The 21,961-nt window shown below is 40.1% G+C and overlaps 2 protein-coding genes across 2 annotated transcripts in view; both read left to right on the top strand.

The window, feature by feature from the left end:
- LOC307192297 (glutathione peroxidase 6-like) overlaps positions 1–14,427 on the top strand; it is a 39,193-nt gene extending 24,766 nt beyond the window's left edge. Inside the window, exon 6 of the mRNA XM_079933074.1 lies at positions 14,351–14,427. The gene's annotated coding sequence lies outside the window, so the exon portion shown is untranslated. The remainder of the gene's footprint in view (positions 1–14,350) is intronic.
- LOC307192382 (olfactory receptor 2B11-like) lies at positions 1,270–2,550 on the top strand (the record flags this gene model as incomplete). The annotated part of the gene is given in 3 exon segments (XM_079933212.1): positions 1,270–1,809; positions 1,811–1,864; positions 1,867–2,550. Coding segments are annotated over 3 exon segments (939 nt in total). The 5' UTR covers positions 1,270–1,608.
- Positions 14,428–21,961: the final 7,534 nt, after the last annotated feature.

Below are 21,961 nucleotides of genomic sequence, written 5' to 3'. Positions count from 1 at the left end.
TTTACCTGATGGGTATGGAGAGGGCCATCAGGAGAATTGTTCCTTTTACTCTGCATCCCACTCAGTAAGGAAGTATCACAATTTTCTTAAGATTTTATTTTTAGAACAGTTTCACATCACAGCAAAACTCAGCAAGAGTACAGGGATTTCCCATATAACCCCTGCCCCTACGCATGCATAGCCTCCCCCTTTACCTTCATCCCTCACCAAAGTGGTACAGTTGTTAGAGCTGATGAGCTTACCCAGACATATCATAATCACCCAAAGTCCATAGTTACATTATGGTTCACTCTTCGTATTGTACATTCTATGGGTTTGGAAAAATGTATAATGACATGTATATACCGTTATAATATCATACAGAGGAGGCTCACTCCCTAAAAATCCTCTGTGCTCTACTTAGTCATCCCTCCCTCCTAAACGTTGGCAACCACTGATCTTTTTACTGTCTTCATAGTTTTGCATTTTCCAAACATACTGTATGATAGTTGGAATCATACAGTATATTGCCTTTTCAGATTGGCTTCTTTCAGTTAGTAATTAGCATTCAAGGTTCTTCTACGTCTTTTCATAGCTTGACAGCTTGTTTCTCTTTAGCGCTGAATAGTACTCCATTGTCTGGATGTACCACAGTTTATTTATCCATTCACCTTCGGAAGGACATCTTGGTTGCTTCCAAATTTTGGCAATTATGAGTAAAACTGTTGCAAACATCTTTGTGCAGGCTTTTGTGTGGATGTAAGTTTTCAGCTCATGTGAGTAAATACCCAGGAGTGTGATTACTGGATCATATGGTAAGGGTATGTTTAGTTGTGTAAGAAACTGCCAGACTGTCTTCCAAAGTGGCCCTACCATTTTGTTCCTATTGTGCCACATCCTTGCTAGCATTTGGTGTCATTGTTCTCGATTTTGGCCACTCTAATAGGTGTGTAGTAGAATCTGATTGTTGTTCTAATTTGTATTTCCCTGATGACATATGTCTTAGTCCATTAGGGCTGCTATAACAAAATGCCAGAGACCAGGAGACCTATTGCAACATTTATCTCACTGATCTGGAGGCTGGGAAATCCAAGATCATGGCACTGGCAGTTTCAGTGTCTGGTAAAAGCCCACTTTTTGGTTAATAGATAGCACCTTGTAGCTGTAACTTCACATGGTGGAAAGGAAGGAATCGCTGTGGGTTCTTTTATAAGAGCACTAAGCCCATACATGAAGGCTCTACCTTCATTACCTAAGCACCTACCCAAGACCCCACCTCTTAGGTCACACACTCCCTTAGCTGCAAGGTAGCTGGGAGAAGACCACCTCCCAATGACTTCTTTAATCATACAGAAGAGCCATAACAAATAATGAATGTCCACTAACCCATCACATAGGGCTTTGATTTAGGGGGAAAAAATGAAACCACTTTCTCTACTGAAAGGATTTTTCAAATGTGACTTATTAATTATTATATTCATTAATGTTATGATTTCTACTAAGGGTGTACCCCATTGCTCCCCCATAAAAGTATTTTTTTCTGTTATCGTCAAAACTTCTGACAACTCAGGGTTTTTAAAATCACCCTTCTCTTCCTAGATTTTAGCAGGTGTCTCCCATCAAAATTCAATGAAGCACATGAAGGAAAGTTTTCCAGAGGATTTCATTCTCATAGGCTTTGCCAAATATCCGTGGTTGGATCTTCCTCTCTTCTTTGCCCTCCTAATCTCCTACATGTTCACACTGTTGGGAAACATTGCTATTATTCTGGTCTCTCAAATAGATTCCCAACTCCAAAGTTCTATGTATTTCTTCCTCACAAGCCTCTCTTTTTTTGGACCTCTGTTTCACCAGCACAACTCTACCCCAAAAGCTGTTCAACCCGGGGGAGGGCCCAACCAGAACATCACTTATACAGGCTGTATGACCCAGGCCTATGTATTTCACTGGCTAGGCTGTACTGAATGTGTCCTGCTTGGCACCATGGCCTTATACCACTATGTGGCTGTGTGTAAGCCTCTGAGATACTCTGTAACAATGAACCACAAACTCTGCTGGCAGCTCTCCAGCACTGCTTGGCTCATTGGTCTGGCCAATTCACTACTGCAGTCCACACTCACAGTCCAGCTGCCCCTGTGTGGGAACCAGGAATTGGACCACTTCTTTTGTGAGCTGCCCAGTCTAATTAAGATGGCTTGCGTGGACACCACAGTCAGCGAGCTTACAGTGGTGGCCACCTTCCTGATAATGGGTCCCCTCTCCATGATTCTTGTCTCTTACTGTTATATTGCCCAAGCTGTATTTCAAATCCCTTCTGCTGATGGGAGACTTATGGCCTTCAACACTTGTTCATCACACCTACTGGTGGTGTCTTTATTCTATGGCTCTGGCATCTACATCTATATACAGCCCTCAGGGGACAGTCCTCAAGATGTCATCAAAGTTCTGATGCTATTTTACTGCGTTCTTACTCCCATGGCCAACCCATTCATCTACACCTTGAGGAACAAGGATGTTAAAGGAGCTTTGAGGAGACTTCTGAAGAGGGCCATTTTGTCCAAGAGAATGTGAGAAAATGATGCTTTATTCTGAATGGGAAAGCCCAACAATAACCTGAAATATATCCTCCTTTAAATAGACGTTCCATCAAAATCATGCTCAAAAGTCAATTCAAGAAAACCTTTGTGTGTTGTTTACCACTTCTGACACCGAGTGTGTTGGGTTTTTCCCCCACAACAACCAATTCTCTGAAACAAACTGGGTGTCCTACATTCAATTCAATTCTGACACTGACTACCCAGAGTTATCATAGGCCCCACAGGTTAAGGGCTCAATTCCACAAAACTGCCTCTGTTACTGGAGAGTAGGTTCTTGTCTCATCCCAGAGACATTTCAGAGACGAAACACAGAGGCTAAGGAAGCAAAGCGAGGATTTATTAATTGATAGTACACTCTCAGGAGGGAGAGCAGGCAGGCTCAGGTGAGAAGCTGCTCTGAGTTCCTTCGGCAAGCTGGTTATATAGGGTGTGAAAATGATTGGGCAGAAAATATTCATTGAGGAGGGCGGGGTTTGGGGTCAATTTTCCTGATTTTCATCCCAGCTCCACCTTCCCCGGGGGAGGAGGAATTTTTGCCCTTTCTTGGTCTTAATTGTAAGTGTCATGGTGTTGGTGCATCATGGGTACTTCTTCTCTGCAAGGCTAATTTTATTGTAAAGAGGGCGTAACAAGCAAAAGGTTACATTAGGAAGCCAGAGATTCCCACCTTTTGCCGCCTTTCTTTGCCTCTAGGACCCCTGTCGCCTCAAGATGTAAGGTTTCCTGTCACCTGACCCGTGCCCCCCACCCCATTTCTCTGCTCATATCTAGCTACCTGCCTGCTCTAATACCTCCGCTTCAGGTGCCAATCACAAGTTCAGGCCACCTGTACTTCTGACCAACCAGCTACAAAGTCAGGGTTCCTAGAACAGCTCACTAAACTCAAGAAAACATTTTTTAAAATATTTATTTATTTGCCTGTGCCGGGTCTTAGCTGCGGCACTTGGGATCTTCGTTACAGCGTACAGGATATTTTAGTTGCAGCATGCGGGATCTAGTTCCCTGACCAGGGATGGAACCTGGAACCCCTGCGTTGGGAGCGTGGAGACTTAGCCTCTAGACCACCAGGGAAGCCCCTCAAGGGAACATTTTACATATTTTTACCAATGTATTATAATTATAATGCCGGCTGCCTTGAGCTGGTCTCCTGGAGTGACCCCTGACGTGGGAGACTGGGCTTTGTGCCCGGACTCGACCCCAGATTTCTTACCCCGACTGGGCCCCAGAGGTTTCAGAGAAGCAGAGGACTCCTGAGTGTCTGCTCAGGAGAGAGGGGTGGCTTTTTTTGGAATCTGGTGGGTCTTTGACGCATAGAAAGCAGGCACTTTTCTTTAGTCCTTGGGGTCAGAAGTGTTTTCGAAATCAGATTGAGGAATTTTTTAAAAAACATGGTGCGTATATAGTATATTGAATGCATAACACCCCAGGAGCCTGGGGCAGTCCCATATTTTATTACAGAAAGTAGTATCAATATTTCTGTAACAAAATATGAATTTCACTCTAAAACTATAAATAACTTCATGTCATTTCAAGCCAAGCTGTTACAAAATGAATTTATGTCACTTTGAGTATTGCCATCAAATGACTTATGAAAATACTCTTGGTTTTCAGAACTCTGGGGGACGTCAGAATTGTGGAGGAGGGGTTGTGGAGCCGTTCTAGTCAATATTTTCACTGCCTTATTTCTCTAATCTTGTTTGTTTATGTATCACACAGTATTAAAGCAAACAATTCCTGAGCAAGCTGTTGAAAAAGTCTTAGAGTTAATACCTTTTGTTAGTCATTATTTTTTTCAACAGATAGTTAATTGATGATTTATATGTCCCAGACATTCTTTTGGCACTTAGAATGGTGCAGTGTACCAAACTGATAGATAAAACCCCTGTTCTTATGGCATTTATATTATTGTGGAGTAACAAACAAAAGGCAAATAAAGATATGTTGTCAGTTGGTGGTGAGTGTTACAAAGAAAGTAGAGTAAGAGGGTGGATAATGGTAGGAAAACTTTTATATACAATGAGCTAGAAATGTCTCTTTGAGAAGATGATTTTTGAGCATACTTTAAAGAAACAAGGGAATGCCCTATGCTAATATCTGGGTAAGAGCATTCCACGCAGGTGTGAAGGGCCTCAGGTAGACTGCATTTAACATGTCTAAAATAGAAAAGGGTTGCAGTAGAGTGAGTATAGGAAAAAGATTACTCTTTTCATTTCTAAAATAATCATATGAATTTCCATTACCAGGAATGTCAAATCCTCAAATCATCTACATCACTGTTAGGCAGATTTCAAAAACCTTTTCTGTTGTGTTTTTCTTCAAGTGGTATAGGCAGTGTTTAATAATAATACATGTGGATTTTTAAAAACTGATGGTACTTTCTATATTTTGCAAAGGGGAGTCTCCCTGGAGTGTGAACCTATCTGCAGGGACCCCTCTCTTGAGAGAAAATGAATACAGATCTTATTATTCAGAATGAAAAAAACCCAGGAGGAACCTGTAATAGTAAAGGGGGAGGAAGAGACTTTTTTGTACAAGAAATTGACTTGCAGCAGAATAGCCAGTCCAGCCAGGAAGTCTTCTGCCAACACTTTAGACGGTTCTGCTACCAGGAGACACTTGGACCCAGGGAGGCTCTGAGCCAACTCCAGGAACTTTGCTGTCAGTGGTTGAGCCCAGAGAATCATAAGAAGGAGCAGATCCTGCAGTTACTGGTGTTGGAGCAGTTCGTGGCCATCCTGCCTGAGGAGCTCCAGGCTTGGGTGCGGGAGCATCATCCATTGAATGGAGATGAGGCTGTGTCTTTGCTGGGAGATTTGGAGAGAGAACTTGATGGTCCAGAATTTCGGGTGGGAAGAGGAAGCATGTTCTGCTGTGGCAATCAGACCATTAAATTAACCACATTTAATAGTTTGGTCAATAGGAAAGCAGTGAGGGTAAACTGAGCTTTTGTCCCTGTCAGGGGTCATTGCTTCTGTCAGTTCATTTTTCTGTCTCATCTCTCCTGCTAAGCCCATTCAGTCCTTTTTCCTAATCCTGTTTCCATGGGAGTTGTTTCCTAAGGTTTTAGCTCTGGTTTTCACAGTAGTTTCCTCCTAAGCCCAATGGTCCCTGATTGTCTCCAGGGCACATCTCAAGCAGGTGGACAGGAAATGCTCTGGCAGGAGGTGATATCTCTGGTTGCTGCACAGCAGTCACCAAGTTGTCAGCTCTGGCACGTGGAGACCCTGCTCAAGCATGACTCTATATTCACAAAATATAGAAAGTATTAAGATGAAAACCCCATTTCCTACGAGAGAGGTGAGGAGGAGAGGGAGAAATGTATCTGGGAAGGTGGGTTAGGGTAGCAGGCACCTACCTGGCCAACCAAAGCCATCCTTTACAACTTAATCAATAGTGTTTCTAACCCTAACTCTCACCTGAAATCCTCCCTGGCTCATATACTCTCTCTTTACAAAGTACAACCTTTATTCTTGGTCTTTTAAGCAAAAGATTTTTATTTTGTTTTCATATACCATGTTGGTTTTCATTAAAGCATTAAACTATCACATCATTCTGTTGCTTTTTATACCACCTCTGTTTTACAGTCTCCTTTACGATGACCTTCTAAATGTCCTATCCTACCCTGTATCTGTAAGTTTTCTATACCCATCGGTGATAAAGTCTTCTTTTAAGCCTTTCACTTTGACTACATTTCTCCTGTCCTCTTCCACATTAAATTCTCTTGTCTTTTCATGTCAGTAGCTTCCCCTACATGTCACTCCAGTCTAGGTTTGTTACACGTTTTCCTTTCCACATTCTCTACATGCTAAATGTGCTTTCCGTTTACTAAGCATCTCCCTTTTTACATCCTGATCCCCTTTAGAATCTGTCTCCAGAAAAATAGCAATAAAGTGACCAGAAGAGTCAAGAAATCAGTCCTTTTCCAGTATTTCCTTTGAGTTCAAGTGGAATCTCCATTTTAATGAGCTCGATGGGACATTTAATTTATTTCCTTCAGGCCAAATTTCACTAAAAATGTGTATTTTAGTGTGTTCATAAAGCAATACTGATGTTAGTTTGTTTGAAGGAATTATTGGTTTACACTGAATCTTCAAGCAATGTTCTATGTGGGGGAGGATTAAGACAAAGGGTTTTCTCTCCAAGCAATAGAGGAAATACACTTTTGCCTTTCTGCTATACAGTGGGCCCTTTGTATCTGTGGGTTGCACATCCTCCTATTCAACCAAGCGTGGATCGAAAATATTCAGAAAAAAAATTCCAGAACATTCCAAAAAGTAAAGCTTGAATTTGCAGCACACTGGCAACTATTTCCATAGCATTTACATTGTATTAGGTATTATAAGTAATCTGGAGATGATTTAAAGTATATGGGAGGATGTACATAGGTTATATGCAAATACTATGCTATTTTATATAAGGGATTTAAGCATCTTCAGATTTTGGTGTGGAGGCATGGGTCGTGGAACCAATCCCCTGCAGATACCAATGGACAACTGTACTTGTATTTGAATGCAATTTAAAGTACTCTTTACACACTTAGACTTTAACAAATTAGTGCCCCTTTTTGGTGTTAAAGATTATTCTCAGTCCTACCTTAGTAATTATTACATAGGTTATTTATGCCTAGGATATGTCTATTTCAACTTTCCTTTCTAGCATTTTCCTTAATTGAACATAAGAGCTATTTATTAATTGTTGGAGGAGCATGACTAGAAAAGAGATAAATGATCCCTTGGGAGTTTAATATTTCATCAGTTCAAAAAGGTGACATTTCTATTGTTTACTTTTACATATGTTTAAAATCTTCCATAATAAAAAGCTTAAAAAGAAAGTGACATTTAAATGATCCATTTCCTATTTCTGAAAGTGAGACCAAACCTTAGACTGGGAAGTTGACTGCAAAGCAGGAAGTGTCCAAAGGAATGGAATCACAGAAGATGATACTCAACAGAATCTTCAGAGTCAGGAACATTTTCTTGGGGGCTTATTTTGGAGACCTTTGAGAATGCAAGGACAGGTTTGGAGGGCATCAAGGAAACGCAGAGGAAGGGAAAGAACACAAATGTGATCAGTGTGGGAAAAGCTTCATGCACGTCATGAATCTTATTGGACATCAGAGAATCACGGGAAAAACCCTTTCAGTGTAAAGAATGTGGAAGAGCCTTCAGTCAAAATACAACCCTTTTAAATCACCTCATAATTCACTCTGGCAAAAAACCTTATCAGTGTAATCATTGTGGCAAAAGTTTTAGTTAAGGCTCAGTCCTTATTAAACATCAAAGAAGTCACACTGGGGAGGGGCCTTATGAGTGCAATGAATGTGGCAAAACCTTCAGTAACAGCACAGGACTTAGCATCAGAGGTACCATACCTTAATGAAATGTTACCAGTGCAATGACTGTGGGAAGGCTTTCAGAGAAAGTTCAAACCTTACTAAACATCAGCGAATTCATACAGGAGAAAAGCCCTACGAATGTGATGAACGTGGAAAAGCCTTCAGTGGAAGTTCTGACCTTACTAGACATCACAGAATTCACACTGGGGAGAAACCCTAAGAATGTGACAAGTGTGGGAAGGCCTTCCGACTGAGCTTACATCTTACTGAACACCAGAGAATCCACAACAAAGAAAAACCCTATGTGTAGTAAGTATGGAAGAGCCTTTAAACAGAGATCAGGTCTTTTTCAACATAAAAAAAAAAAAGCACAACTAATCAAAATCACTTTGGGAATTCCCTGGTGATCTGGTGGTTAGGACTCTGAGCTCTCATTGCTGAGGGCTCAGATTCGATTCCTGGTCAGGGAACTAAAATCCCGCAAGTGGCGCGGCAAAAAAAATCACATTGCTTTAATTACTGTAGTAAGAATGTTAAGCAGCATTTGTTTCTCGTAGAATTCAGAGAAGCTACATGAGCACTCTCTATATCTGTCACTGTCTCAATTTCTCTGACATCAAAGTATCTACAGACTAGATTCTCTCTCAGAGTGAGCTAAGCCAGAGTTTCTATTTCTAGGCCTCAAGGCTGACTAATTTAAAATGTAAAGCTTCAGAATAGCCTGTTTCATCCTATCCACAATGAAATTTAGAGAAAAATGCACACCCATAACCCAGAGTTGAAAGTACCACAACATTTCTCAAGTGAGTAGTTAAAGGTTTAGGCATTGCTTTTCTTCCTCACTTTTTCTTCCTTTGCTTTATGTGTGGTGATCAAGACCTTAGTAACTTGTTAGATGTTGCTTTAAAAGGGGGTTGACATGGGGTGAGGAAAGATACTAGGTTCTAGTATCCACTACGCCACTGTGATGTTAGGCGAGTCGCCCACACATTCTAGGCCTTAGATTCCTCATCTGTGAATTATGGGACTAGAATATATATTCTCTCAAAGATCCCTTGAACCTCTACAATTGATTTTTGTGAATGCCTTCAAGCTTCTGTATTTAATTCCTCAACCTGACATTCAAGAGGCTCCTCTACAAATTAGTCCCAGTAAGAAATGTTATTTTCTTCACTATCCTACAAGAGCTCTCTGCTCTTACTGTATTGGTCTCACTTTCCCCAGCTCCCCCCAGTACACTCCAGCTTCCATGTCTTTGTCTTCCATTCTAACCCCCTTCATGCCCTGAATGCCCTCTTTATCTTTGTTGTTTCTCCAATTAAATTTGATGTATGTCTTACTGTAACTCCACTTAGGATAAACAAGTTTTCTGAGCACTGAACCTCCCAGAGGCTGTATGCAGTACTCCTAAGGTGTCACTTAAAAATGGGCTTGGGTTAAATAGTATTGACCCTCTTGAGAATCTCTCTTCCCTTTTTCTCAGACCACTTATAATACCATAGACATCATTTCTTTCTAATTCTCTGCCTTCCCTTCAAACTTGCGTTTCCTAAGTATCATTGTTTCAGAGGAGGAAGCAGAGATAGTGGGTTCAATCAGAGATGATGGCATCAATTTTAAGGGAAAAAAAAAGGAAAAGAAAACCCTAGATAGGGAGTCAAAGTACAGACACCTATATCAGAATTTATGATCAGCTACTGATAATAAAGATTTGAAAAATACACAAACTGTATTCTTCTCGAGTAAAAGAAGTCTAAAGGTAGATAGTTTAGGGTTGTTGCTTTTACTCCATGGAATCATCAGGGATCCAGGTCCCTTCCAGTTTTCACCATCCTCTGCATGGCTGCTGAAGCACCAGCCATCAATTCTACATTCCAGTCAGCAGGAAGGGCCAAAAGGGACTCCCAAATCAGTCAGCATCTTTCACGGAGCCTTCTCAGGACAGTATATTTCTTCTTATATTGAATTAGCCAGAATTTAGTCACATGACCACAACTCAGCTTCAAGGGTAGCCGAGAAATGTAATCTTTATTCCAGGTGCCAAAGGACACAAATAAAAAATTAGATTTCTGGGGCTTCCCTGGTGGCGCAGTGGATGAGAGTCCGCCTGCCGATGCAGGGGACACGGGTTTGTGCCCTGGTCCGGGAGGATCCTACGTGCCACGGAGCGGCTGGGCCCGTGAGCCATGGCCGCTGAGCCTGCGCATCCAGAGCCTGTGCTCCACAACGGGAGAGGCCACAACAGTGAGAGGCCCGAGTATCGCAAAAAAAAAAAAAAAGAAGATTTCTGTTATCTAATAAAAAGGAGCTACTTATTTAGTAGTCAATCAACAGCCTGCCACAGTCCCAAATAAAGTGATGGCATTTTGAGTTCTAAAGTGCAGATACTAACTCGTGTGTGTGTGTGTGTGTGTGTGTGTGTGTGTGTGTGCTGTCAGCGACCATCTACTTTTACTTACAGCAGCTCTGGTCATGGATTATTTGTGAAGGGTTTTTCTTTTTTTTTTTTAACTTTATCTTTTTATTTTATTTTTGAAGTATCCTTTTTTTTGAATTTTATTTTATTTTATTTTCATACAGCAGGTTCTTATTTGTTATCTATTTTATACATACTAGTGTATATATGTCAATCCCAATCTCCCAATTCATCCCACCACCACCCCCGACCCCGCTTTTCCTCCTTGGTGTCCATACGTTTGCTCTCTACATCCGCATCTCTAAACCGGTTCATCTGTACCATTTTTCTAGATTCCACATATATGCATTGATATAGAATATTTGTTTTTCTCTTTCTGACTTACTTGACTCTGTATGACAGTCTCTAGGTCCATCCACGTCTCTGCAAGTGACCCAATTTTGTTCCTTTTTATGGCTGAGTAATATTCCATTGTATATATGTACCACATCTTCTTTATCCACTCCTCTGTTGGTGGGTATTTAGGTTGCTTCCATGACCTGGCTATTGTAAATACTGCTGCAATGAATACTGGGGTGCATGTGTCTTTTTGAATAATGGTTTTCTCTGGATATATGCCCAGTAGTGGGATTGCTGGGTCATAAGGTAGTTCTATTTTTAGTTTTTTAAGGAAACTCCATACTGTTCTCCATAACGGCTGTATCAATTTACATTGCCACCAACAGTTCAAGAGGGTTCCCTTTTCTCCACACCCTCTCCAGCATTTGTTGTTTGTAGATTTTCTGATGATGCCCATTCTAACTGGTGTGAGGTGATATCTCATTGTAGTTTTGATTTGCATTTCTCTAATAATTAGTGATTTGAGCAGCTTTTCATGTGCTTCTTGGCCACCTGTATGTCTTCTTTGGTGAAATGTCTATTTAGGTCTTCTGCCCATTTTTTGTATTGGGCTGTTTGTTTTTTTAATATTGAGCTGCATGAGCTGTTTATATATTTTGGAGATTAATCCTTGGTTCATTGTTTCATTTGCAAATATTTTCTCCCATTCTGAGGGTTGTATTTTTGTCTTGTTTATAGTTTCTTTTGCTGTGCAAAAGCTTTTAAGTTTCATTAGGTCTCATTTGTTTATTTTTGTTTTTATTTCCATTACTCTAGAAGGTGGGTCAAAAAAGGTCTTGTGATTTATGTCAAAGAGTGTTCTTCCTATGTTTTCCTCTAAGAATTTTATAGTGTCCAGTCTTACATTTAGGTCTTTAATCCATTTTGAGTTTATTTTTGTGTATGGTGTTAGGAAGTGTTCTAATTTCATTCTTTTACATGTAGCTGTCCAGTTTTCCCAGCACCACTTATTGAAGAGACTGTCTTTTCTCCATTGTATATCCTTGCCTCCTTTGTCATAGATTAGTTGACCATAGGTGCGTGGGTTTACATCTGGGCTTTCTGTCCTGTTCCATTGATCTATATTTCTGTTTTTGTGCCAGTACCCTATTGTCTTGATTACTGTAGCTTTGTAGTATAGTCTGAAGTCAGGGAGTCTGATTCCTCCAGCTCCAGTTTTTTCCCCTCAAGACTGCTTTGGCTATTCAGAGTCTTCTGTGTCTCCATACAAATTTTAAGATTTTTTGTTCTAGTTCTGTAAAAAAATGCCATTGGTAATTTGATAGGGATTGCATTGATTCTCTAGATTGCTTTGGGTAGTATAGTCATTTTCACAATATTGATTCTTCCAATCTGAGAACGTGGTGTATCTCTCCGTCTGTTTGTGTCATCTTTGATTTCTTTCATCAGTGTCTTATAGTTTTCTGAGTACATGTCTTTTATCTCTTTAGGTAGGTTTATTCCTAGGTATTTTATTCTTTTTGTTGCAATGGTGAATGGGATTGTTTCCTTAATTTCTCTTTCTGGTATTTCATTGTTAGTGTATAGGAATGCAAGATATTTCTGTGCATTAATTTTGTATCCTGCAACTTTACCAAATTCATTGATTAGCTCTAGTAGTTTTCTGGTGGCATCTTTAGGATTCTCTGTGTATAGTATCATGTCATCTGTAAACAGTGACAGTTTTACTTCTTCTTTTCCAATTTGTATTCCTTTTATTTCTTTTTCTTCTCTGATTGCCATGGCTAGGACTTCCAAAACTATGCTGAATCATAGTGGTGAGAGTGGACATCCTTCTCTTGTTCCTGATCTTAGAGGAAATGCTTTCAGTTTTTCACCATTGAGAATGATGTTTGCTGTGGGTTTGTCGTTTATGGCCTTTATTATGTTGAGGTAGGTTCCCTCTATGCCCACTTTCTGGAGGGTATTTATCATAGATGGGTGTTGAATTTTGTCAAAAGCTTTTTCTGCATCTATTGAGATGATCATATGGTTTTTATTCTTCAGTTTGTTAATATGGTATATCACATTGATTGATTTGCATATATTGAAGAATCCTTGCATCCCTGGGATAAATCCTACTTGATCATGGTGTATGATCCTTTTAATGTGCTGTTGGATTCTGTTTGCTAGTAGTTTTTGAGGATTTTTGCATCTTTATTCATCAGTGATATTGGTCTCTAATTTTCTTTTTTTGTAGTATCTCTGTCTGGTTTTGGTATCAGGGTGATGGTGGCCTCATAGAATGAGCTTGGGAGTGTTTCTTCCTCTGCAATTTTTGGAAGCGTTTGAGAAGGATGGGTGTTAGTTCTTATCTAAATGTTTGATAGAATTCACCTGTGAAGCCATCTGGTCCTGGACTTTTGTTTGTTGGAAGATTTTTAATCACAGTTTCAATTTCAGTGCTTGTGATTGGTCTGTTTATATTTTCTACTTCTTTCTGGTTCAGTCTTGGACGTTTGTATCTTTCTAAGAATTTGGCCATTTCTTCCAGGTTGTCCATTTTATTGCCATAGAGTTGCTTGTAGTAGTCTCTTATGATGCTTTGTATTTCTGCAGTGTCCGTTGTAACTTCTCCTTTTTCATTTCTAATTTTATTGATTTGAGTCCTCTCCCTCTTTTTCTTGATGAGTCTGGCTAAAGGTTTATCAATTTTGTTTATCTTCTCAAAGAACCAGCTTTTAGTTTTATTGATCTTTGCTATTGTTTTCTTTGTTTCTATTTCATTTATTTCTGCTCTGCTCTGATCTTATTCTTAATAGAATTTTGGGTTGTTTCCAGTTTAGAGCTATAAAAAATGCTGCTAAAGTGTGCCTTTAGATGTAAATATATATGCATTTCTGGCAGCAATATAACTAGAAGTGAAACTCTTGGGTCATAGAATATGCATATGTTCAACTTCAGCAGATATACCAAAGAATTTCCCAAAAATGTTGTTGCCAATTTACACTCTTATCAACAGTGTATGAAAATTTCCATTGCTCCATAATCCTTGCCAACACTTCACACAGTGAATTCATTTTTAACAGGGATTTCAGCTTTCAGTTTGCAGTTTCTTAACAAATACCTAATGACCTATCATATTGGCAACATTCAAAAGCCTGAAAACATACAGTTGGGGAGGCAGTGTGAAAACAGGCACTATCTCGCATTGCTGTTGAAAGTGCAAAATGATACAACCCTTACAAAGACACTTCTCTCCTCTCCTCTCTTCATTGTTCATTGCAGCATTATTTGTTAAAGCAAAGTATTGGAAACAATCCAAATACCCATCCCTAAGAGACTGGTTGAAAAAATAACGGTACATCTACGCAATGGAGTACTACACCACTGTAAAGAGAAAAAGAGGAATATTTCTATGAACAGATTTAGAATAATTTCCAGGTTATTCTATTAAGTTATAAAGCAAGATGCAAAAGAGTGTGTATAATATAATTTACAGTGGTAAAAGGGTAAACGCATATTTTTGTAAAAGAAAGGAAGGAAGGGAAGGGATGAGAGAAGGAAGTAGGGAGGAAAGGATAAATTTAAAACTAATGAAAATGGAACAAGAGTATATATAAGATAAAGGAATTAGGGATGGAAGCAAAACTCTGACTATATCTTTTTATATAATTTTGATTTTGAACTGTTTTGCATATTCAGAAAGGAAATGAAAAAGATGAAAGGAAAGCAAATCTTGAAATTAAAACAGAAGCAAATGACTAACTGTATATCAAATTTATAACATAACTACACAGAGAAAAGAATTCAAATAAGGTATGTATATGTACTCTGAACTATACTCCCTTAATGGGATACAATTCAAGAACAAATAAAGCAAGCAAAGAAATTTTGAACTGTACATAGTAGGTGTGTTGTTGCTAGTGATGTTGATATTTTAATTTTGAAAATTAAAAAAAAAAAGATTGTAAGAGCAAATTGAGTGAATATATTGATGCTGCTGGGAGCCAGAGTGTTCACTGTGGAAGAAAGGAAAATCAAATGTGCAATGGTGAAAATGAAAAAAAAAAATCTGTGAAGTTGTATTTGAATTGGAAATATCTTATAAAATCCCTATCATATGTATATTTTATTCCAGCTCTAAGGTCCACTGATAGGGCCTAGAAGCAATGACCTATCCCAGTAGCAACGAGCTTATCTATTTTTCAAAATCTAGATCCTGGTCTCTGTATATTATTCTCCATTAAAAGGAACCATGGCTTCATGGAGCAATGGTGGATTCCAGGTCTAAGGCAGAAAAAATGTAAAATGAGCCTGGAATATCTCGTGCGAGAAAGTGAAGTGCACAAAAACTTTCTTTGCAGGAAACTTTCTTTGCAACTGATAAATGTAGAAGGAATGTGCCTTAGGTTCCTCATCTGCTAAATGGGGATAATTATACCGAACTCACAGGACTGTTAATGTAGAGTGAGTTAGCATGTGTAGATGAGTTAGTATGCGTAAAACATTATATTAGCTGTTATTACTGTATATTAACCCCCTTGGAAGAGACTATGACACTTAGCGCCTCACTACGCCTGGAAGGGGATTCAGCGTGGCGACCACAGAGGTGTGAAAACCTCCGGGCTTACTAGAAGGAACGCGGCCTGAACCGCTGTTCCCCCGGAGAGAGGCGGTGTGACGCACTTCCGGCCTTTGTAGTCTATCATTATCCCGGCTGCGGTTGTCAAGGATTCAGAAGTGGTGTCACGGCTACCCGGTGAGCTTCGGAGTCCGGCTGCTGCAGGGCTTTCGGGAGGTCCGGGCTGTGCGCTGCGACTCTGGACTGGGCGTGGGGAGGAGGCAGCGGGGCTTCTTGGCCAGAGCTTGGCCGGACAGTTGAGGGGCAGAGGAGGCTGCCCCTGAAACTAGAAGGGCCCCGTTAACCGAGTCAGCGTCCTTGCCCCCACCTCCATCCCCTTGTTCTGTTCCTGAGCCCTTCAACCATTCCGTCCTAGCCCCCGTGCCCCTCGGAACTCTCCTTCCCCGCATCTAAGGGTAAGGGTAGATTCGGATATCCAGGATGGTTTCTATTTTCCCATCTACCATTCTCGACTGGGGGCTTATTTTAAACAACGAGCAAGGATAGTTTTATAACATGCCACAGGCACTCTTAGTCTGATTCACTCAAGAGTGTACAGGCTCTTGCCACCTGTTGATTTAAAAAAAACACGAATATTTAAATAGCAGTTATGTGTCAGCCCGCACTGTTCAAAGCACTTTCCAAATATTAACTTATTTGCTTTTCATAACTCTATGAGGTAGGCACTGGTAGTATGGAACTTCTCCCTCCTCCTCCCTTTATTTAAGGTCCAGGAAGAAAATGAGATTAAGTAACTCACCCCAGTTGATACAGCTGGTAAGGGGTGTAGTCAGGATTCAAATCCAGGGAGTCTGGCTTCAGAGTCTATTTTCTTAAACCCTTTGCTATGCTGACTCTCTCTTTTTCTCTGTATTAGCTTTACAGTCACAACCCAGGAAGTGAGTTCCCTTATTTGAATCTGGTCCTACCCCTTTTCTACCTTAGTAATCCTGAACTTCTAGTTAGGATTTAAGATTAGAGAGAGGTATATACCTGAAGACATGTAAGTCTGTCAGAGTGTGTCTGCAAACCTGATGCAACAGCCATTTCTTTTGTGTGTGTACATGTGTTTCCCCACCCACTCACTGGTGTGGTGCTTTGAGCAATAGAAAAGATGAATCTTGGCCCTAAAGGTAGGTGGCAGCTGTTGATCAAGCAAAATTGTACCAAAAATTGTACATTAAATTGTACATTATCTCATTAAAAGGTGGTTAATTGGCATGTTTCATATGTGCTGTGCCCTTTGTGCAAAACCACCTTATAAGCATTATCTCATTTAATTCTCTCAAAGACTTTGCAAGGTAGTTGTCCTCATTGCATACATGAGGAGATTGAGGCTCAGAAAAATCAATCAGGTAACTTGCCCAAGATCACACTGTTAGTAAGTCAGAATTCACAACCAGATCTGCCTATCTATGTTCTCTGCTGCCTCATACTATCTTCTACTTAGCTTAGTTAATAGGAAAAATATGAGCTATGTCGTGTGTGTGTGTGTGTGTGTGTGTGTGTGTGTGTGTGATTGCAGACACATAGAAAGGATACATTCCAATTTTTAACAGTGTCTGTTTCTCAGGAGTAGAACTTGGTGAAGGATTTCTAAATTCTGTACTTTTGGGGGTTTTTTGTTTGTTTTAATAAGAGTAGACTGGGGGCTTCCCTGGTGGCGCAGTGGTTGAGAATCCGCCTGCCGATGCAGGGGACGTGGGTTCGTGCCCCAGTCTGGGAAGATCCCACATGCCGTGGAGCAGCTGGGCCCATGAGCCATGGCCGCTGAGCCTGCACATTCGGAGCCTGTGCTCCGCAACAGGAGAGGCCACAACAGTGAGAGGCCCGCGTACCACAAAAAAAAAAAAAAAAAAAAAAAGAGTAGACTGGGATGGATGAGGAAGACGTCAGGGAGGATGTGAGATTTTAATCAAACTGCAGAGATCGGGTAGGGTTTGAATAATGCAGAAGGCAAGACCAGTGACATGGAACAGGGACGAGAAAAGCCTGGTTAAAGAAACGCCTAAGTAGAGCTGGCAGTTTCTGCATGTGGAATACAGGAAAACAAGAGTGGGGCCAGACAGTGGAAGCTAGAAGTGTAATTGGTCTTTAGCCAGGCTTGAGAGTTTGGGATAGGTAGTGAGGAGCCACAGATGGTGACATCAGAAGTGAGGGTAGGGGGATGTATTATGATGAAGGCACCTTTGCATTGCATGCTGCTTTGTCTTCACTACATGCATATCCTTGGTAAAGAGCATTGCTCCACAGGAATGATGTAGATTTAAGGGTGTTGAGCTTGCCAAGGCTCTAGGAGACAGCAGCTTTAAAATGCAGGTGTATTTTTTAAGGTAGGGGAGATTATTATGTTAATTATATACCTGGCATATACAATGGGGTGGTGATCCTGGATGGGAGATTAGTAGCTGTATGCTTGTGACCAGGAGGGCAGGGTTATTAAAAAAAAACTTGGGAAGCCTTTCAGAGACAGTGGCTTCAAAGAACTAAGATATGCTGGTGTGAAGACCTGGGTATTCAGGCCACCAGATAAAAACAAATTCAGGGGAGGGAAAGCAAAAGGGAACCTAGGATATACAGAGAATGGAGGGAAATTGATCTTAGTGAAACTGAGTAAAGATTTGAAACACCATATACCAGAAATGATTTTCTATTGGCAGAGCTCAAAGCTTTAGCTGCATTGTCTGTGAATAGAAAAACTTTGACTTGAAACTAAGGTTGTTAGGCAGCAGATAGGAAGAAGACATTTTTCAGGGGCCTGGAAGGTTGAGAAAACAAGTGGTTGTTTAATTCTTTGAACCCATGCTGGGTTAACCGAGTAATGTGAGAGCACATATTCTTAATTTACCTATTTGATATTTGTACCCCCCAAATTTCTCACCCTAGAACAAGCTCAGCAGACCATGGTTCATGCTACCATCATATCTCCCCTAGATTATTACCGTAGCTTCTCTTCCTGCATCTGCTTTTCCCAATGGTCTATTGTCACAGCAGCCAGTTATGTTTTTATATTAAAATTGAATAAAATTTTATCACCCCTCTGCTCAAAACCTCCTCCTCATCTCTTAGAGTATGAGGCAGAGCCCTTACGATGGCTTTTCATGGTCTGTTCCTAACTTGACTTCATCTGTTCCTGTCCTGTTTGCTTCCTCTATTCTAACCACATTGGTCAACTTACGGTCCCTTGAAAAATGCAGGCATGCTTCTACCTCCAAGAACTCAGTGTTCCCTTTGCATGGAACAGTCTTTCTCCAGATAGTCATGTGACTTGCTTCTCACTTCCTTCAGGTCTCTGCTCAAATAACGGTTTGTCAACAAGGCTTTCCTTGACTACCCCACATAAAATAGAGACCTTTCTTCTCCCTTACTGCCTATCTCCTTTACCTTTATTTTTCTATATAGCATTTATCACTACTTGACATATAATTATTGTCTGTTTCCTATGGCCCCCTTTCCTCATCCTGTCCCCTTCTTACCCCCACATAGAGGAGAGAGAGTGGTGTAGTGATTGAGACTATAAATTCTAGAGTTAGCTTTGCTGGGTTTGAATTGCAGCCTCACCACTTACCACCTGTGAAGCACTGCATGAATGACTTAAACTCTTTGTGCCTCAGTTTTCTCATCTGCAATATGGGGGTAATAATAGTACCTTACTCATAGTTGCTTTGAGGATTGAGTTAATATATGTAAAGCGTCCAAAACAGTGTCTGGTAAATTAAAAGCACTATAAATGTCAGCTATTATTATATTGCTATAAAAATGTAAATTCTTTGAGATGAGAAAATTTTTTTGTTTGTAGCCTAGAACAGTACCTGGAATGTGGTAGGCTCTGAGTAAATATTTGCTCGATGAATGAGTGGAATATGAAAAGTTCTGACAGAAAAAGATAATGTGGTCAGAGTGGTGGTGAGTTGGGGGAAAACATGAACTCAGGGATCCTATCTTTTGAGTAAAAACCCTCTCCATTCTTCCTAGGGTGGGCTATAGAAGTCAAGCAAGCCAAAGATGTTAGAAATTTGTGAGAGGATAATGTTCACAGGTTATCCAGAAGGATGCTGTCCCACACCAATGTGGGTTTTTTTGTCTTTGATAATTACAACCAATAATGTCAATATGAATTTAACTTTTCTTCTAGTTGTAGTATGATCAGTGTTCACTTATAATTTAAATAATCTACCCTTGGTTTTTAAAATTTTGCGATGTATGCCAATACTTAAGAATAGTGTAGGGTTATTTTTACAGTGAATTACAATAATTTTACTTAAAATTAAAACAAAAACATTTTAAAACTATAGGTCATGATCCCTTTGTGGGTCATGAAATCTATGTAGTGGGCTATGACCAGGGTTTTTTGTTTTTTCATTTTATGAAATAGGATTTAAAAAATAAGAGTATATATCATATAACGTAAGGGTACCTAGTATTTTGTAAAAAAAATTATTTGTATATGTGTATCTCACACATGCACAAACGTATTCATAAGCACATGTATGTGTGTTCTGGTCACAATATACAATGTTTCTTACTGAGGGTCCTGGTCAAATAAGTTTGAAAGCCTCTGCCCAAAAATGGTGCTTGGCAGCTCATGCAGCTCAATATCAAAAAAACAAACGACCCAATCCAAAAATGGGCAGAAGACCTAAACAGACATTTCTCCAAAGGAGACATACAGATTTCCAACAAACACATGAAAGGATGCTCAATATCACTAATCATTAGAGAAATGCAAATCAAAACTACAGTGAGGGGGCTTCCCTGGTGGCGCAGTGGTTGGGAGTCCGTCTGCCGAAGCAGGGGACACGGGTTCGTGCCCCGGTCCGGGAAGATCCCACATGCCGCGGAGCGGCTGGACCCGTGAGCCATGGCCACTGAGCCTGCGCGTCCGGAGCCTGTGCTCCGCAACGGGAGAGGCGACAACGGTGAGAGGCCCGCGTACCGCAAAACAACAACAAAAAACTACAATGAGGTATCACCTCACACCGGTCAGAATGGCCATCATCAAAAAATCTACAAACAAGAAATGCTGGAGAGGGTGTGGAGAAAAGGGAACCCTCATACACTGTTGGTGGCAATGTAAATTGATACAGCCACTATGGAGAAGAGTATGGAGGTTCCTTAAAAAACTAAAAATAGAACTACCATATGACTCAGCAATCCCACTACTGGGCATATACCCTGAGAAAACCATAATTCAAAAAGAGTCATGTACTGCAATGTTCACGGCAGTGCTATTTACAATAGCCAGGATGTGGAGGCAACCTAAGTGTCCATCGACAGATGAATTGATAAAGAAGATGTGGCACATATATACAATGGAATATTACTCAGCCATAAAAAGAAACAAAGTTGAATTATTTGTAGTAGGGTGGATGGACCTAGAGTCTGTCATACAGAGTGAAGTAAGTCAGAAAGAGAAAATCATATGCTAACACATATATATGGAATCTAAAAAAAAATGGTTCTGATGAACCTAGGGTCAGAACAGGAATAACAGATGCAGACATAGAGAATGGACTTGAGGACAAGGGGCTAAGCTGGGACAAAGTGAGAGAGTAGCATTGACATATATACACTACCAAAAGTAAAATAGATAGCTAGTGGGATGCAGCTACATAGCACAGGGAGATCAGCTTGGTGCTTTATGACCACCTAGAGGGGTGGGATAGGGAGGGTGGGAGGGAGACACAAGAGGGAGGGGATATGGGGATATACGTATGCATATAGCTGATTCACTTTGTTATACAGCAGAAACTAACACAACATTGTAAAGCAATTATACTCCAATAAAGATGTTTAAAAATAAATAAAGTATGTACTAGAAAAAAAATGGTGCTTGGAAATCATTAGGTCACATAATTATTTTTCTTTCAGAAAATTGTCTTCATTAATTACTATCCTGATTAAGATTTAAGTGGTCATAGACGTTTGTCTCTTTATTAGCGCTTATTTTATTTTACATACGATTGCCCACTCTCCATCCTCAAGGAACTTCAAAGAGAAACAATTTCCAAGAAATTGAAGAGCAGGAAAGAGCTAAAGTTCTGTGTTTTAAAAATATTAGAACTAATATTTCCTTCATTTTAATATCTATGGACCAAGACCACTCCAGTTGACTACTTCCTGATTCTTTCACCTTAGTGTTTAGATCACTAGGATGTTCATTTAATCTGTCAATAAAATTTATAAGAAAAATAACAATAGTGGTAATTTATAATACTTTCGAGTTTACCAGACTGCCAGCTTCTTTGTGCTCTTTATCTGTGATCTTATTTTATTTCTATATCAACCTAGAAAGGTAGACAAGGTTGGCTTTAGGATCCCTATTTTACAGATTGAGTAGACTAAGGCTCAAAAGATGAAGCCCAAGACTGTGCAGGGAGTACCTGGAAGATCAGTCTCAATCCCAGATCTTCCCACTCCAAGCATACATCTCTTTCCTCCACACCTCACCTGATGTGAAGGACTCTGCTTCTCTTCCCCAAGCACATTTTTTTGCTCCTCATTGTGTCTTTTTATCTTCTTTACTTTCCCTTCCACCTCCTTTTCCTTTCCTTTCTCTCTTTGATTCTTAGTGTCTTCTGTGACCACTTGGGCCCAAAGTGTTTGTTTACCCCCATTCAACTAAAAACTATGAGTCCAGTATCTTGGCATTCAAATGGAAACCCAGTACATCCAAGCTGATTTATTTGAGC

Source organism: Stenella coeruleoalba (assembly GCF_951394435.1).
Source record: "Stenella coeruleoalba genome assembly, chromosome: 10".
Lineage (NCBI taxonomy): Eukaryota > Metazoa > Chordata > Mammalia > Artiodactyla > Delphinidae > Stenella > Stenella coeruleoalba.
Note: the sequence above shows the minus strand (reverse complement) of the source record. Positions and strands in the feature narration are given on the sequence as shown.